Source organism: Pocillopora damicornis, chromosome 11, assembly GCF_964200805.1.
Source record: "Pocillopora damicornis chromosome 11, jaPocDami1.2, whole genome shotgun sequence".
NCBI classification, from domain to species: domain Eukaryota; kingdom Metazoa; phylum Cnidaria; class Anthozoa; order Scleractinia; family Pocilloporidae; genus Pocillopora; species Pocillopora damicornis.
Genome location: NC_142680.1, coordinates 21,907,393 through 21,926,041, shown reverse-complemented (window position 1 = coordinate 21,926,041; position 18,649 = coordinate 21,907,393). Strand labels below are relative to the sequence as shown.

Below are 18,649 nucleotides of genomic sequence, written 5' to 3'. Positions count from 1 at the left end.
TGATAAGTGTGGTGGTTTGTGGTCTTCGCGAGAGCCTCGTTGATTAAGGTCGAGATTTATCGGGACATGAAAGTTTCGAATTTCATTTTTTGTATTATTTTTAAGTCAAACGTGTTTTTACGGCTCCTTTACGCGCAACGAACACGCCTAACAACTCACGTTCCATCACGTACCATAAAAAGAACGTCCAAAGTCCATTAGAATATACCCAATCATTGCACTACGTTAACATTAGGCAATTTTTCATGCGCTTGAATTGTATTTCATCAACCAAAATCGCATCTACGCGCGCCCGTGTATTATTAACTATTTATGACTCATTTCCTCGGGAAAGTTCACAATGTGTCATCAACTTTTGGTTTTCCTGAGAATGTCACGCAATGGTAAAAACATCATTATGGTCGTGAAACAAAAAGTGAGTCATTTGCATCCTTTTGGTGGCAGCGAGAAGTTTTTAACGCTCGCCATCCCCAGCTCGAAGCGTTGCTTCTAGGTTATCGCGAGCTAAATTTCAGAGGAATAAAATCAAATATTCCTACGTAGTGAGACCACTAGGAAAAGAGTACCCTCTCGACACCGTTCGTGTTATAATTCACCTTCTGAAGAACTCATCAAAATATCTTCGGTCTTGCAAAATTTTACAAATTTAACAGGTTCTTAAGGACGAATTCAACGCTCCATCGCTGACGAAACGTCGTTTTAAGGTAAGCTCTGAAATAATTAATTAGACCAAGTGGATTTTTGTCTCACCCACTCGCTGTGTTCCATCAATAACATTGCCAGTTTGTATTGACAAAGAAAAACTTATTACATTGTAAAATATAGACAATCCGGTATGAGGCGTGGGATCTTGGTTTCATATAGGTCTTTCAGCAAAGTGAGCCGGCAACAACACAGTGGACCATATGATCGCAGACAAGAGCAAGTTATGAAAATGTTATCGATCTAAAGTGCTGTGTCCCTGCTTACTCTATTTTTTTGGAAGACTATTTAGTGAGAACCGAGAAAACTGAGTTTTACGAGTTTATCTGAAGCCTTTTTCCTTTTTATTTTGATTATAAACTACCGTCTACGTGTTATATCCTGTTCGCATTATAGAAACTGAAAGAGGAAGCAGTTGTCACATACACACGTTTCGAGGGGAAGATGCCAAACGCTCCTTGCTTATTAAATGATACAAAACTTGGCTGGTATTTTCAGTCAGAGAAAAATTTGAGGCGACAAATCAAAATACGAATTCTTTAACACATCATTTGACTTCTTTTGAAAAAATGTAGGTTATATTAAGAACACAGCGTAACTGAATATTTATCAGCACACCTGTAGAAAATGAAAATAGGCTGAAATCCAGCTCACACATAGATTTTGGAATAAATGATGTCTTCTTTGCTCTTTTTTTTGTCCTACATAAATTAACAAGTGAACCACATGCTCCTCGTTCTTGTTCGTCATAACTCGAGTCGGAAATTAAACGAAAATTTGAATGAGATTGCCTAATTGCATTTGCTCGTTCCACATAAAATCATGAGTGCTACCCGTTGGTGATTTTCATTGAAGGCATTCTGGGTGGCGAATATTTATCTATTAGTTTAGTTTGAAATGACAGAAAGAAATAGATCCTGAACGATCTTGGAAGGAAAATTTTGAAGATCCTTAAAGATCTTGGCAAGAAAATTAAAGATCTTGAAAAGAAAATAAATGACCCCTGAAGATCTTGACAAGAAAATGAAAGATCCTTGAAGATTTTGAACATTTATTTTTTATCCCACACATTTCTTTATAATTGTTTCTTGGCCAAGGCCTGGAGAGGTCAAGTATGATCGATATCTCGGATTTCTGGTAATGGAAAACTACCTTGTTGTCTCAAATAGAGTGAATTAATACTTAGAAACGAAATTACCATCAGAAAAGCAAGTAGAAGGAGGCAGTAGGGGAGGGGGTGTGCAGATTTTTGGGATATGTATATTTCTTTTTATTTTGCTTCCTTGACCTAGTCTACTGATTACAAATTTTATTTCGCCAATTAAATTCCATTTTGCCGAATTAAAATTCGTTCCATCACGTGTCATTTCCTTGTAAACAATCTGCATTTAATCACGTATTCTAATCGCAATATCCAACCCCACTGGAAAAAATTCACACTAACTGCTACCGACAGTGAACTTTTAACGCAATTCTCCCGCTTTTTGACTTTTTCTACGAATAAACTCGGCTTCTAACTTAATTTAATCGCGTGTTTATTCCTTGTAAACAACCTGCATTTTATAAAATATTTCACACACAGTGGGCAAAGGCCAGATAGGCAACAACTAATCAAGGAGCCCTCTCTCAAATATTGTCCTTTTCTCTTGTGAAATGTATCTTCATTGGTCAAGATCGCAGTATATCTTTGCTTAGAGTCTATTGGAGATACAACAGAGTTTCCGTTTGATTTTCGTAGTAGAATTACATGGAATTATATTTTTCAGGCATCTGACTGTAGACGAATAATTTTGATTTTCTCTCTGGTAGAAGAACGGCAGTAAGCGTGGTCTCTTTCGCAACTATTATTTGGTCTCATCACGCTACGCGCTCTCTCTCCGTCGGGGAATATAGATGGCGTTGTGTGACGAGACCAAACAACTGCTGCGAAGGAGAAAACAGTAAGCGTGGCACCGGTCCATTTTATTTTTGCTTAGAAGTATTTAGACAATAGAGAAAATAGACCACAAGATACCTGTGTGAGTTAAGCTAAATTACCTTTTTTCTCTGTTTCTCTTAAGGTGAAGTAATGCAATATTTTCGATCTTTTACAAAGTTATGCTCTTTTTCTGTTACAAAAATAAAAACATTAGGTACACAAAGTGTCCCATCTCATCCCACTCGGTCAAAAAAAATAACTCTTGCATGCTATGCATGCCTATGTTTTTACTTGGAAGCCAGAAAATTCCCAATAAACTAGTTTAGTGCAAGTGACATTAATGCATGAGTATCACCTTGCTTTCGTGAGCTGTACTGAGAAATATTGGCACAATGACATTTCTATACTGCCGTAACCTTGGGCCAATATTCTCTAGTAAAGACTCGTGCTCGAATGGTTAGTAAGAAGTTAGTACTGGCTTTCGAAAATGTGATCTACACTGTACATGTATCTAAGGCTATTTTGAATTCCAGAACAATTGATTTCCTTGTGCCTCTACATTTCTTGAAATTTTCTGTACGTGAAGACAGCCAGCAAGGATTTAATGATATTTGAAAAACAACTAGTCTGGATTATCAGGATAGTTAAAGTTAGCATCAAAGACAAATCAATTCTGTGCAAAGAACAGAGTAAACATGAAATGATTGCAAAAACAATTAGTTTAATATACATATACTGGTAAACCACAAACATCAGCACCTGTACCAAATTGAAATCCATATCAACATACATCAGCATGTATTAGTGTATATATTTCATTGTTCTTCCTGTCATAAGTGTCCAGTTGCACTAACAGCCAGCTGCACAAATATGGATGTCGGTTCAACTGGAGAAAATTGAATAAAAAACTTACACATTTTGTAAGTTTTGACCAGTAATCCCTATATAAAAATCAGCTAATAGAATTTTACTTTGGTTTTGCAAAAGTTGTTTCTTATGAGAAAGGATTTACCATAAACTCTCCCCTCTTATGGAGACATGGTGGCCTTATGATTAGTGAGGTGGAGTCAGGGTCAAGAGATCTGCATTTGTAACCTGGCCAGGTCATGTGTTTTGTTTTTGTGCAAAATAATTTACTCTCATAGTACCCCTCTCCACCCAGGAGTATAAATGGGTAGCAGAAATTAGTCAGGGGAACCTGATGAAATGACAGGAGGGAAGAGGGAGGGGGGAGGGGGGGGATAACCATGGGGTGGACTGTCATCATGTCTAGGGAGGAGTAGTAATACCAAGTCGCTTCATGTGAGGAATCCGGGATTATAAGCTCAGGGTCTGGATGGGCCACTGCTTAAATACAGACTTCACCTAACTACCTACTACAGCCTCTGGTTTAAATAATTTCAATTGCTTCTGTTACGAATTATACGAACTTGCAACATACAGATCATGATTTTTTGCCCAATTTATCTCAGTCAATTAGGACTGTCTTTTGTAAATCTTGAAATTTTCAAAAATCTAGACAGAGGCGGAGTTTTCTATACTAATGTCTGAGCACTTTGTAGGCTTCCCGCAATCTGGCGGGACGCGTAATTAAGCACACAGTGGTAAAGGGCCCTTCCGCAGTAGCTACGAGACGCTGACAAAACTCTTTTCTCTTCACCGAAAATCACATCAAAATTTGCCTTTGCTAAATTTCAAGTGTGCTGCAGGTATCAGCACCCCCGGGGAACCCCTATATATAAGAGGGCGAGGATGCGCGCCGCAATTTCGAAAATGACCCCTATAAAATTATAAAAGGTGCCTGAGTCTTATCTGTGTGGGAGTGGCAACAACAGATATCTACCCCTATAAAGTACCAATTTAAACTCAAAAAAATTGAAAAATCCCAAAACTGAGAACTTCTTTATCGATGTGCTCTAGAGGCTCAAGTCAGATCATTAAAATCGTCCTAGTGCTTACTAAATGCTTATTTCAGGTATTTTATCGAGCGAAAAACATCTTAAAAGGTACTAGCTAGGTCTCTGGCAGTCCACTAAAGTTGGAGACACCATAAAAGGTACCAGATCACTGATTTTGACCCCTGAAAGGTACGACAAGCATCCTCACCCATTTCTGATCGCCTCCTCCCCCACCTCCCTCACCAACCCTGTCAGCACCTAAAAACAGAAGATGTGATTTGCCAACTACGAGCTGTCAGTCTCATACCTCGTAAAATTCACGTAAAGTGGTTATTTACTTATAAAAACTTTAGGCACTGATCTGTCAGATTTTTATGCTGACAAAATCTGTCCTGCTTTGAGGCAGGACGGCTGTACTTTTTTTTGTTTTGTTCGTCTTGACATAATTTGGTAGGGATTAAAATAACTGTACGTCTGCATTTGTTAAACAGACTTTTCAAGTGCATCCGGAACTCGATCTGTGCACTTCTAGTCAAATTTGCAGTAAACTGCTTGCGTGTCGTACTTTGTTTTCAAGGTGTTCGACCAGGTATGACTGAAAATGGCACCTCGCTTTGATAAGAATCCTTTTGTTGTTGCTTATTACTTCCTGAAATTATCACTTGAAATTCGCTCGGTAGTGTAAAGAAAACAACAACAACAACAACAACAACGCGAGTAACACTTATATATCCAAATTCTTTTATCACAGGAAAAGTTGTAGGACCTGATAGCATCTTAGGGACGGACCATTAGATTTTTGATGCGGGGGGAGGGGGGGGGGTGTTGGGGTGTTGGGCAATAACCCCCGAAAATATCGAGCACGGGCTTAATGGAAGAAGACAAATCGTGCAACTGGCAAAAGACCCCCCCCCCCCCTTCCCCGCATCAAAAATCTAATGGTCCGTCAATAAGGTACCTTTTACATTATTCCAAAATGGGTTTCATTCCGGAATGAAATGAATTTCATGCCGCGTTTACATGCAAGATTATTTAGATTATAAAAACAAGTAGTAAAAACAAGTATTTACGTCCTTTTTCTATGCTTCCCTCGCTCCTAAAGAGGATATAGATATGAGTGTCGTACCGCGTTTACTTTACACAGGTACAAAAGGTCGTCCAGAATAAGTGTTTCGTTCTGGAATGAAAACCTCAATAAACTCATTCACAAATGACTTGTTTCGAATAATTTTACTCTGGTATGCGACAACCGGGATGAACTCGTTCTTGAACAAAACTCATTCCGATATCATGTAAAAGGCCCCAAAGAGTTTTTATTCCCAGAGCATCATGCTTTGCTTTCCTGCCAGAACACTATAAATTTCAATAGCGTTAAAGCAACAACCGGCTTTGAACTATTCATTTGTGTTGGTATCAATTATTGCGTGACTAGCTTCTAATATAACTGGGATAGGGGAAAACACAACGTAAAACCTGAGCTCCCGGCAAAAAGTAGTACCCAAGCGTAATATAATGGCCGAAACAGTTATTGGTCTTATAAAATCATAAATAAATTAGGTAAGAGTGTTGCGTTCGATTTTTTTTACAAATTGTAGTGATTTATGCCTCGATATGCCAATAAAAGGTGGCGACAAGTAGGCACACCATGTATATTTCATAGTCGCTAGTAAGTAAATTTTGCTGGACTTTGAGTTCGTCTCACAATAGAACAACACAATTGCACAAGAAAATTTTTGCAGTAACTTTATAACCATCCTTTTGTCTTTTTTAAAAACCAGAAGCTCAGTAGATTTTGTCATATCGGTCATTGCTAAAACTGTCTTTGTTTTGATGCTACTTTTCGACATAGAAAATGTATGTCGGACAAAAATATTTACCAAAAAATAAATATTTCTTTGCCATCCTCAATAATGTCAGGGGATTAAGTTTAGTTGATAAAACAAATGATTATGCCGACAGAAATACCGGAGGTCAAGTAAATTCGTTACATGAGGTCACACAACTCGGGTTTGGAGGCGAGCGTGGCCTAGTGGTTAGGGCGTTGCACTTGTAAGCCGGAGGTCCCGGGTTCAAGTCCTCCTCTCTGCCACTGTATGGATTTGTCTTCGGTGGCCCCGAATTCAACTCCTGCACGCTTTGTAAATAGCCAACTGGTCTGCCTCCTACCAGTTGGGGTTTTTAACGAGTTTCTGTTCATTTACGATATTTGTTTCCTTATTTACAGTGTCCCCAATGAGCACAGCAGTGCTAAAGTACACTGACACTTAAATTAAAATACACTGGCACTTAAAGTTATTATTATTATTATTATTATTATTATTATTATTATTATTATTATTGTTGTAATATTCAGAGTGAAAATTTGCACATTTGAGCGGTCCAACGAAAAAAATCATTTCTCAAAAACTAAGATTTATTTTCGCAAAAAACCTACACCACAATTATTAGGACATATTGGGCTACAAAATATGAAAGTAGGACAGAAGACGAATTTGGGTGACTTGCCGCCGTTTGTCTGATGCATGTTGACATTAGCTCTTAATTGGCTTCTGATTTTGTGTCTATGTATCCCTCCCATTCTCAGAAGGGAAAAAATATTTATTTTGCAACTGGATAATATGTTGAGCTGATGTTTATAACCATTTGCAATCACCTTTTTTCAGGCCAAGATGACTTAAAAAACAACTTTCTAAGAAGCATCAGTCTTCTAACAGTTGCTATGGCTACAGGAAGAAGTTCAATTAAAGTTCCATGTGAAAATGAAGACTTACCTGACAAAGAAAATGCACCAAATTTTGACGAGGACACTTTACGAGGTGAGCTAGGTTCAACTTCGGCTTCAGTAATTGTTAGAAAAATTTCTATTCGATCAGGATCAGTTTCAAGAATGCAAGCAGATGTGGAAAAGGATACATACACTGTATGACCACTTTAAAGGATATTTGACCAGTCATGACTCTCTTCTATGATTACAATATGCTGTTAATTGAGAAGATCTATGACACAGAAACTTTTGCTATTTTCTTTTCTAACAGTTCAAAGCAATAACACAAAGTTATAATAAGTTGTAAGTCTCCTCGAGCAACCCACAGGCATTTGATCTTCATCCAAGCCAAAGAGGGTGGGGGGGGGAAGGGGGGGAGGGGTTTAACCCTGCCTGACTGGCGTTAGGGAATTTGAATAAAAACTGTCACACTAATAATTGTTAACTACGACAACAGACTTTGACACCTGTTTTTAATTTTATTTTTTCTTTGCAGCCACAGCTGATGTTTATAGAGATGAGGGTAATGAGGCCTTCAAGAAAGGAGATTTCATCAATGCTATTCATTTTTACACCAAAGGAATTAAAATGAACTGCAACGAGAAAGAACTGAAGGCCAAACTGCACAACAACAGGGCTATTGCACATTCTAAACTTGGTAAGATGATGAGAGCTTTAATATGCATTTTTTTTCTATTTTGAAGCTATTGAGTTGTCAGTAGTAGTTTTCTGAAAAAGGTGATAATTTTGAATGCATGCCCGGAAAAATTTACATCTTATCTTGGCCTCTCAAATATACAAAGAAGTAATCTCTTACCCCAGATATCAACGAGCATCACAAGTTTTTCTCAAAATTATAGTAATGGTAGTTGGTTTGCAACATGTATGGCTAATCAGAGATATTTATTTCAATAACAGGAAATCACCAGGATTCACTAGGGGATGCAGAAGTAGCCATTGAGTTAAATCCAACTTTCTTCAAGGCAATTGTGAGAGGTTAGATATGTTAGCTATACTATAATAATAATAATAATAATAATAATAAAAGAACTCAACACTCCAAGGTTAAATGAGGTTAAATAGAGTTCAATCTTGTCTCAATGGACTTTAATTAAGAGGTCGAGACCACCCTGATGTACATTTGAATCCAGCTCTTGACTGCTACGCCATTACTTTCCATTAATCATGATGAGAATATTATTTTGAACGGGGTGAGGAACTCAATGCGGAATGCAAAGCAAAATTTCAGCATGAATATTTTAGTTCCTTAAGTCAAATGAGTCACAGGTGTCGGATATGTTAAGAGCGTGTCCACGAGAGCACCGGGCGGTCGTGCTACATGCCATCTCACCGATTTCAATGAAACTTTGCCAGTTTAAAGGGTCCACCACAAAACTCAAAACGACAAAGTGGTTTCTGTTTTGGTTTTTTTCCGGGGGGAGATAGACCACCCCCCCCGGTTTTTCTTGGTTTTCACCAAGGGAATCGCTTCAAATAGGTAAAATGTATGAAGCTCTCACTGCGATGGTATTTAACTGATTACTTTAAGAATTTGCACACACATTTTTACATTCTTAGTTAATGTCTGCTGCGAGTATCACTTAATTTGATTGACGGCTTGTTAATCAACAGAGGCAAATATACGACTGTGTTTTTAGATTTTTCGATTCATCTAAATATTTTACAACTTTGAGGTCAAATATCTCCCGTTGCCAGAAAGCTACAACACTAATCTTAATTACCCTTTATAACCCATCATTTCATCTCTGAAAATCATCAAAAAAATCTTTGGGCACTACCGTATTTTTGTCTTGGATGCCTTTTAAAATCTGCGACTGTGACAAGTTTCTCTCAACTTCACCTGTCACGCAATTCTTGCTCTATGACAAAATAAACCTACATTTTTTAGCTCTTTTTATACAAGATGATTGATCAAGAAAGGTGAAATTGTGAAAAACTTTCGAGAAAAACTTTCGAGATAAATGTAGACGAAAAATCAATGGGAAAATCGTAGCGTTTCTTTCTTCGGTCGTTTATTACTTGGAAGATTTGCTAAAATCAGCAGATATGGCTTTTGTACGGCACAAAATATTCATTAGTTTCTAATTTGATTGTTTATCATCATCACTGCTCATTTTAGGAGATTTTAAAGTCACATGCTGCGTGTTGGCTGATATTATTACATGTTCCAGTGTGCTACAACTTCGGCTTTCACAGACGAGAAATTCTGCGCTCTCGCAGGAGAGCAAATATAAATTGTTCTATCGGACTAAAAACTGTGCTTCTATCCCGAAAATAAAATTAAAATAGTGTTGACGTTGTTACTTACCGCCATCGAACATTTACATACAGAACTCCGCTATGCTAACATCTGTTGTGTGACCCAGAGACTCTCCGTAGGAATTATTCAAGCGCTTTGTTCATGCTGTCTGCTAGATAACAATTTCAGAATAATCTGCAGATCTCTATGATTATTTACCTGCTTCGATCGTAAAATATCTGCATATTTTTTCAAGCATTCTATTACTACATATAAATCTACATCTCTCTAAATCGAGTGTTGCCGGCGTTTAGTTGCGTGACTTGTAAAATTTTTAAATAAGAATGAGCCAACAGTAATTTGACGAGTAGCCTTCCTGCAAATTTCCCTTGATGAAATCCCAAGACATAGCCAGTTGTTTTCGTGAGCAAAGACAATAAATATGAAAGGAAAGTGAGATGCGAATGTCTATTTTTTTTTTTAACTTAATAGCAGCTGTACCCTCTCCTGCAGTCTTCGTCTAAATTTTGTAAGGTCCCTCTTTATCTTCTGCCTTGTTCGGTCAGTTTCGAATTCTAAAGCTAGATCATTGGCATCGGCCTCTCCGTCCTCATTCATGTTTACAGAGGGGGACCTCATCAATAAACCAATTTTTGTTACAGCAGATAACCGGCTGAAGTATCGAGCGATTTGCTGCTGTATCAACCGATCAGTCTTAGACAACATTTATGGCTGGTGTTGTCTCTTAAACTCTCTCGATATTTGGGAGATCACATTAGAGGCGGTTGCCTTACTAGTTTCCTCCCTTGCCCAGCACACGTCTAGGAGATAATTCCCTGCTTTCTGAGAAAAGGTGACTGTTTTTGTGTTTTCCAAAGAGCCCATCCAAAGTCCTTTTGGTTAGTTAGGGATTGTTCGTCAGAATTTTTACCTGAGGTCCGACCTCGAACGTAGCAGTCCCTTATAGAATGGCAAGCCGGTCATAGTCCATTTCCTCTTGATCTTTCCCAGGCGGAATTTTTTTGTCGGCTTCACTGTGTTTGTCTTTGTCAGGGCACATTTGGATGGCAGCCAATGACTGAAACGTCTTGATACATCCTTCTTTTAGCACGAATATCTCGTTTTCTTGTTCCGTCTATGACGGATTGGGTATAGTTCTCACGATGACCTGCGTTCAGAAATCTGTGCGCGTTGCTGATAACCACCCGCTTCTACGACTAGTTTGTTGAAGATTTCTAATGTGATGAGCCTAGTGAGACCCTGAGGTGCTTCAAACTGTGCCAGTTGGTCTGCGCTATAAACTTGTCGCAGTTCTTAAGTCAGACGGAGGATCGCCCACCTCTATCTATGTGAGCGCCTCTATAGTACCTGCATATCCCTAACAATCATATGATATAAAGTTCATCTCAGTCACAAATCACCAGTTAGGAAAACTGATGTTCAGATAAGCGCTCTTCTTGCCCTTCTTCCTTATTCATTGTCGACTCTAAGATAGCAGTTACAGTACGCGTTCTATTTAGGTTTACATTCACCTTGCCGCCACTAGAAAGACTCGCCACCAGCTTTGATTTCTTCTGCCATCTGCAGATTCATCTCTCTCTCACTTTATGTCTCCGATTTTTATGAGGAGGAAACTGGCATTTACGAACCCGAAGGTCTGAACCTCACACCAAGTTGTGCACGGTATTTGAGGTACATCGTGAAATCACGGCCTTCGTAATCTCCAAATAAGCCAATACGCGCTAGAATAGGCTCCACCTCGGACGAAACGCATGTTTGGGATACATCGAGGTCTCTAAAATGCTTTTTTTTTTCAAGCTGTATACCCACGAATTTAGAGGTATGAGATGTTGCCGTCCCTGGCCAGCGCGAGAAAAGTAACATTTGGTTCTACAGTTAGTTGCAAATGAACAAGACAACTGCACCATCTTGACTTTATCAATTCGAGTGCTAGATTGAATTGAGGGCTTTTTAGACAGTCGATTTCTTATATGGCATCACTATGAAGACGTAATACAACTGATACACCTACACTACATAGGATTAACATTGTCTGTTGCGCTTTTGCGAGAAGGAGGAAAATATGACCGGAAGTGTACGCTTTTTTTAAAAAGAGTTTCAGAGACGTTTCAGAGATGTCTATCTTTGATCGGCTGTCACAAAAAAATGACCCCCACCTTAATTTACAAGGAAAAATGAACTTGCCAACTCCTTGTTGAAAAAATTGGAATTCATTTGACCGATACGCCGGTTGTTTCAATTTTTCTTTTCCTCGGGCTGCTATGAAACAGTTCATAAATTGACTAATGAATAAAGTGTTTTGAAATACCGTTCGGGATTTTCCTTTTTTTTCTGCGTGTAAATCAAGGGTAGACAAAGTTTTTAAACATTTGACTAGATTTTCATGGAGTTCACCTGGATAATTCTCGTCGGCCAGAGTCAAGACGCGCCAAGCTAAGCGACATCGCCCTCCAGTAAAAAAAATTTCCAAAGAATAAACGTGGCGAGCGTGAGTAAACGCACATTTTTTTCATCAGTGTCATCAAAGCCCGATGATGTACCTAAATTGGTACTTGCGGTATGACAGGGTGAGCTTTTCGAGTTTCCGTTCAGTTTTTTTGTATTGTTTTGTTTTGTATTTTTTTTTTCTTCTGGTCTGTAATGATATCAATGGTTTCAGGTTCTTTTCTCAGAATTGAGCTACAGTAACAGTATGCTTCTTTGTGTTGTTGCCTTCAGGAGCCACTGCTTGTATTGAATTGAAGAGATTTGAAGAAGCAATCACTTGGTGTGATAAGGGACTAGCTGTATCCTTTGAAGGAATCTTTCATTTTTAACCGTGGGTATAATGGAAAAAAGTTTCCAGCTCATATACTTTCAAGGGAGAAAATACAAAGAAGGGTATTAATTACGATGGGAACTTGTCAGCTCATATACTTTAAGTGTGTGTGATTAAAAACATAGGAGAAGTTATTACCTCATGACTTATTAATGAAATTACTCCTTTTAGCCAATTTGACTTAGTTCTACTATCCATGCCAATAACTGGTACATTAGTTTAGATAACCCTTTAATTTCCCAGCACAAATTTGTAATTATCCTTACTGTCAACCATACAATTCTTGTAATGTTTGTACAGAGAATTCAGTATTGCATCAACTAACTATTTTTAAATTGATATATTTTTTTTACTCTCAACGCTTATCTGATTGATATTGTATTGCTATTGTAAGGAGAAATTCTCTTTTGGTCACTCACGGGAGTTAAAGGGTTAGAAGACTAATATTCATCCAGTTTATACATAGTACTTGGGTAGATGATCTCTCTAAAACAAGCCAGAACAAAAAGCTCTTAAATGTTTGCATATCTTATGCAGATTTTCTTGCCTTCGACCTTTTGCCTCTACTTAGAGACTCAGAAACTTTCGTTGTGCTTTCCTATGGACAAATAAAAGTTTTAAAGATATGTATTTATTTTATGTATTTTTGTTTTTTCCAAATTTTTACACACCCTTAACATAAAAAAGATTGACAAAAACAATAGGATCTTGTCGTCATTAAGACTTCAGGCTGTCAGTGAAGTGGGAAATAAGTCCATGGAGGAAAAAGATCCTATTAGTCATGACCACGGTAGTGCAAGTTCAGGTGATGTCAAGAAAGTCATAGATCTCTATAATCAGGGAAAAGAAGCCATAGAGTACTACAACCTACATCTTAAAATAGCTAAAGAAGTAGGAGACAAGCATGGGGAGGGTAAGGCTTATGGCAATCTTGGCAATGCTTATGACCGTCTGGGTGATTTCAAAAAAGCTATAGAGTACCACAACCTACATCTTAAAATAGCTAAAGAAGTAGGAGACAAGCATGGGGAGGGTGGTGCTTATGGCAATCTTGGCAATGCTTATGACCGTCTGGGTGATTTCAAAAAAGCTATAGAGTACCACAACCTACATCTTAAAATAGCTAAAGAAGTAGGAGACAAGCATGGGAAGGGTAAGGCTTATGGCAGTCTTGGCAATGCTTATTTAAGTCTGGGTGATTTCAAAAAAGCCATAGAGTATTACAACCTACATCTTAGAATAGCTAAAGAAGTAGGAGACAAGCATGGGAAGGGTAACGCTTATGGAAGTCTTGGCAATGCTTATTTTAGTCTGGGTGATTTCAAAAAGGCCATCGAGTACCACAACTTAATTCTTAAAATCGCTAGAGAAGTAGGAGACAAGCATGGGGAGGGTGCTACTTATGGCAATCTTGGCAATGCTTATTTACGTCTGGGTGATTTCAAAAAAGCCATAGAGTATTTCAACCTACATCTTAAAATAGCTAAAGAAGTAGGAGACAAGCATGGGAAGGGTAACGCTTATGGCAATCTTGGCAATGCTTATGGCAGTCTGGGTGATTTAAAAAAAGCCATAGAGTATCACAACCTACATCTTAAAATAGCTAAAGAAGTAGGAGACAAGCGTGGGGAAGGTAAGGCTTATGGCAGTCTTGGCAATGTTTATGACCGTCTGGGTGATTTAAAAAAAGCCATAGAGTACCACAACCTAGTTCTTATAATAGCTAAAGAAGTAGGAGACAAATCCTCGGAGGCAATGGGCTACTATTCATTAGGATTGGATTTTGAGTTACAAGGTACACTCCCAAAAGCCGTTGAACATTACCAAGCTAGCATAAACTTATTCAATTCCTTGAGAGCACTTCTAATATCTAAAGATGAGTGGAAAGTTAATTTTCGAAATCAGCATCAAGTGGCGTATACGGGTTTGTGGAGAGTTCTCGTAGAACAAGGTAATGTAGATGAAGCCTTATTTGTTGCTGAGAAAGGACGAGCTCAAGCTCTGACCGACCTCATGGAATCCAGTTTTTGTGGTGGAACAAGTCACCACAAGGGAGAAGATGAAGATTGCGCAGTTTTAAAAAACGTTCCATCAAACACTGTCTTTCAGGCAGTGGACAGAGCTAACGTCAATCTTTGGGTTGTGTCCAAAGGAAAACAAGTTCAGTTAAGACAAAGTAAACTCAAAGGTTTTGTTTCAGAGAATAGTGGATCTAGCCTGTCTTTTGAGTCGTTCATGCTCGGTGTCTATACACAACTTGGTGTTCGTTCTAATGTGAGATGCGAGAACCGATCTTTAGATGCTTTGAGGGAAGGCCGTTCAAAAGTGGATGAGAAAACCAAAGAAGCCAAGCCTCAACCTCGCATCCAACAAGACGGATGCTTGAACACTTTGTATGATATCGTTATGAAGCCGGTGGCGGACTTGATTGAAGGGGATGAGCTACTCATTATTCCTGATGGGCCCCTGTGGATCGCTCCTTACGCTGCATTGAAGGACGGTAATTCTAAATACCTGTGTGAATCGTTCACAATCCGAGTCGCTCCATCGTTAGCAAGTCTTAGACTCATTGCCGATTGCCCAGATGATTATCACAAAAGCAGTGGTGCGTTACTTGTAGGAGATCCGTGGGTATCCGAGGTTACTAACAGCGAGGGAAAGAAAGTCCTCGAGCAGCTTCAGTATGCTAAAAAAGAAGTAGAAATGATTGGAAAAATTCTGAATATCACGCCAATCACCGGCAGTCAGGCCACGAAACGTGAGGTGTTGAAAAGACTCAGTTCCGTTTCCCTAGTTCACTTTGCGGCACACGGATGTATGGAAACTGGCGAAATTGCTCTTACACCTGACCCACACCGAATATCTACTGTGCCAACGGAGGAGGATTACATTTTAACAATTGGAGATGTGTTGAATGCTCAACTTCGGGCCAAACTTGTTGTGCTTAGTTACTGCCACAGCGGCTGGGGCGAGATCAAAGCTGAAGGTGTGGTTGGCATTGCGCGCGCTTTTATGGGGGCTGGTGCTCGGTCTATTGTGGCGTCCCTGTGGGCGATTGATGACGAGGCTAAACTTGAGTTCATGAAACACTTTTATCAACAACTTGCAGGAGGTAAACCAGCAAGCGAGTCACTGAACCTGGCCATGAAAAGCCTCAGAGAATCAGACAAGTTCTGCGACATCAAACACTGGGCGCCCTTTTTGCTGATTGGAGATGACGTCACTCTTGACTTCATAGCAAAGGAAAGAGAAAATTTGAATATGAAATCACATAAATGAAACCTTTTTATTTCATCTCAAAATTAATGACGCAGGAACTTGGAAGGTTTAAATGCTTCTTTATTTTGGCGCTTTTTGGCTATTTTTCATTACTTTTCATTTTTTTGTTAAATGGAACTTGAGATGTGTGACTTTACTTTGATGAAGAAATAAAACAGACTATTTCAGTATATTTTGTTCAGTGGAATTGCTATTTTTTTACCTTTACAAATTTAGATGCTTCCGAAGAGAACAAGATGCAACAAGGCTTCTGCTGTTAATGCCTGAAGTTGTTGAAGGCGACTACGAGGTTTTCGTTTCGCCAAAATGACACTCAGATCTATCCCTTTATTGCAATCAGTTATGTGTGAAATAATTTAAAGGTTTTTTTTCTTGTACACAACCAGGAGCTTGTCCACCGGGTTTTAATTACGTTGATACTCTAAGCTTTTGATAAGAAAAGAAACAGTTTGTCATTTGTAAAAGGTGGCGAAATTTTAATTTCAAAAATGTGATTTGCAAAATTCGCAGCCATATGTGAATTGATCTTAATGGTTTTTCTACGTCATAAATTACTTTGTTGCAATTTGCAATTATCTTTACAAAAAAATTTATTATCATTTTCAACTTTTTTTCAATCCATTTTAATGCAATCTAATTCCATCAGTGCCAAGATTGCCATTCTAAGCTTAATTTGAAGAAGCAATCATCAGAGATGATGTTGTTGAATTTACTAACCATATGTTAGAGACATTAGACCTACTCTCAGGGGTGTGGCCAGCCTCTAGTCCCGTGGGCCCGGCCTACAATTGTTTTCCGCCCGCTTGACTTTTCTAATATGACTCTTACAAATGTTGAAACAAAAATTGAAATTTCTCAGGAAAAAGGCCTACAACAAGTCAAAGAGCTAGCTACAACGGCCTGCTTTCAATCAAACAAGTGTGATCAATTTTAGTCCGTTTTATCAAACACTCGTCAGTTTGTTTTAGAGAACGACAACAGAGACAAATTGTCCATGTAATCTAAACAAGGAAATAGCGAAACAGAGTTTACTTTAACTAAAGTTTCCATTGCTGTGACTTTTAATGTAGGTGACATGGAATTTGTTGTTTTCATTAGGAAAATATTTACGCCAATAAATTAGGGAAACACTTGAAGTAGTAAGCCATGTAGTCCTCAATGGGAATTATTTTGGTGAAAATGTTCATGAATAAATGTAAATCTAGGCCGTAGTTACAGAGGTTCAGGGCTTCAGGATAAAATTTGCATTTTTTGGAAAATTTGCTGTTCAAATTTTTTTCATGGCTTTAAATTTACTTTAGTATAATTTGGAGATGTCTGATGATATCTTTCTTAGATTTAAGAATTTATACTTAGGTATTCAGAGCACGCTGTGTAATTAGAACCCGTTATGTGGTCAAACGTTTAAGGTATACTGTATCACAGCTGTTTTAAAAGAAATTTTTGTCAAATCAATGTTCATTTTTGACAGATTTTTATAACTACCATTGGTATATGCTGCCAGTGTAAAATGTAATAGTTAACCTTGCACATGGTTGAATATGATGTAACGTAGGATTTTAAAAACAAGCTGGGACAATTTCCACCAAACATTCTTTTTATAATGTCAGTGTGTTTGGTGTGAATTGTTTTGATGCTATTTGTATTTAAAGTTGAAGCCATTTGTTCATTTACCTTAGTTTTTATTCATTAACTCATTAACTCTCAAGTTGTGAAGAAAAATTCTCCCAACTGATAAGAATGTGTTTCTTTGTTGCTTCATTCTGAGAATTCGATGAAACATTACATTTCTAGTGAAAAATAATCCGCTAGTTTAGATTTTCTCTAATTCTTATTGACACTATGTTTGTCGGTGCATTAATTTTGTGAGGAGAATTTAAGTTATGATCAATCTTGGGAATAAATGGGTTCATTTTAGTGTCTCCGTTTAGCGCGTACTTTACTTAATGCCTTGAACAATTTAATGCTATTTGTATTGCGCCTTTTTTTACTTTTTTGTGTAAATTAAATAGAGAGTGTATAAAATACAAAAACTGTGTTTGTTTTCATATTCTGTCTCCATATTCTAAGGATTCGCGTGAGATGCAGGGAGAACAGATCCTACGGGGACTTCAATGCTTGTTTTGACCCGCACGCGCCAAGTTGATAATCTTTGCAGCTGACAGTGTACTGACATTCCATGTTTCAAGCCCCCACCCACTTAACAAACGCTCGTCGACTCTTCGATTGTGTCTCTTTCACTGTCTACCGTTCTCCATATTGTCACACGATTTTGAATGCCGACGGACGTGTTCATACTGTTACCTGTGTGCGCCCTTTTTACCTTTTTACACCTTTTTACACCTTTTCACATTTGTGCATCTCTTTTTTCTCCTTCCTTTTGTTCCTTCCCTTTTTCTCATCGTACTTTTCCTTTATTCCCATTTTTACGTGCACTTCTTTCATCGCCCTCAACTTTATTCTTCTACGCGCTTCATTAGATGCGACTATCTCCTTGTCTGTTTCAGTTTTCATTCGTCTCAATCCTCGTGCAATGTCAGTAAATATGGTGAGGTTATTAGTATTAAGCATCAGAGTTTTTCGCGAATTCCGGGCCTTCTCACTGGGTCACGTATTCTTACGATGGTATTGTCGGATCCAGTTCCTGCTGAGTTTCGTATTGATGACTACCCTGTGCGGGTTTGGTATAAAGGTATCCCTCCATTTTGTCAGATTTGTAAAATCAGTGGCCACAAGGCAGCGTATTGTCAGTTTAATGGAAAGTGTAGGAGGTGTGGCTCCCCTGACCACAAGGCGCATGCGTGCGTCCGGCCGTGGGGTCAGTCTGCTGTACCAATGGAGGTGGCTGTCCCTGAGGTGGTGGCTGGCCCCTCTGGGACTGTTGTGTCCGCTGTCTCTGATAGTTCTGCCGTTTTGGAGGGTGCGGCTGCACTTACAACTCCTATACCTCCTTACTTCCCACAAATCTAGGCAATGACTGGTGTAAGCC

At 38.5% G+C, this 18,649-nt stretch overlaps 1 protein-coding gene across 1 annotated transcript; it reads left to right on the top strand.

Moving 5' to 3' along the window:
* The first annotated feature begins 7,187 nt into the window (after positions 1 to 7,187).
* On the top strand, positions 7,188 to 17,575 carry LOC149038257 (uncharacterized). The gene is made up of 5 exons (XM_089186446.1): positions 7,188 to 7,334; positions 7,779 to 7,940; positions 8,201 to 8,278; positions 12,282 to 12,343; positions 13,015 to 17,575. Exons 1-5 carry the CDS (start codon positions 7,238 to 7,240, stop codon positions 15,658 to 15,660), a joined length of 3,045 nt encoding a protein of 1,014 aa, XP_089042572.1. The 5' UTR covers positions 7,188 to 7,237; the 3' UTR covers positions 15,661 to 17,575.
* Positions 17,576 to 18,649: the final 1,074 nt, after the last annotated feature.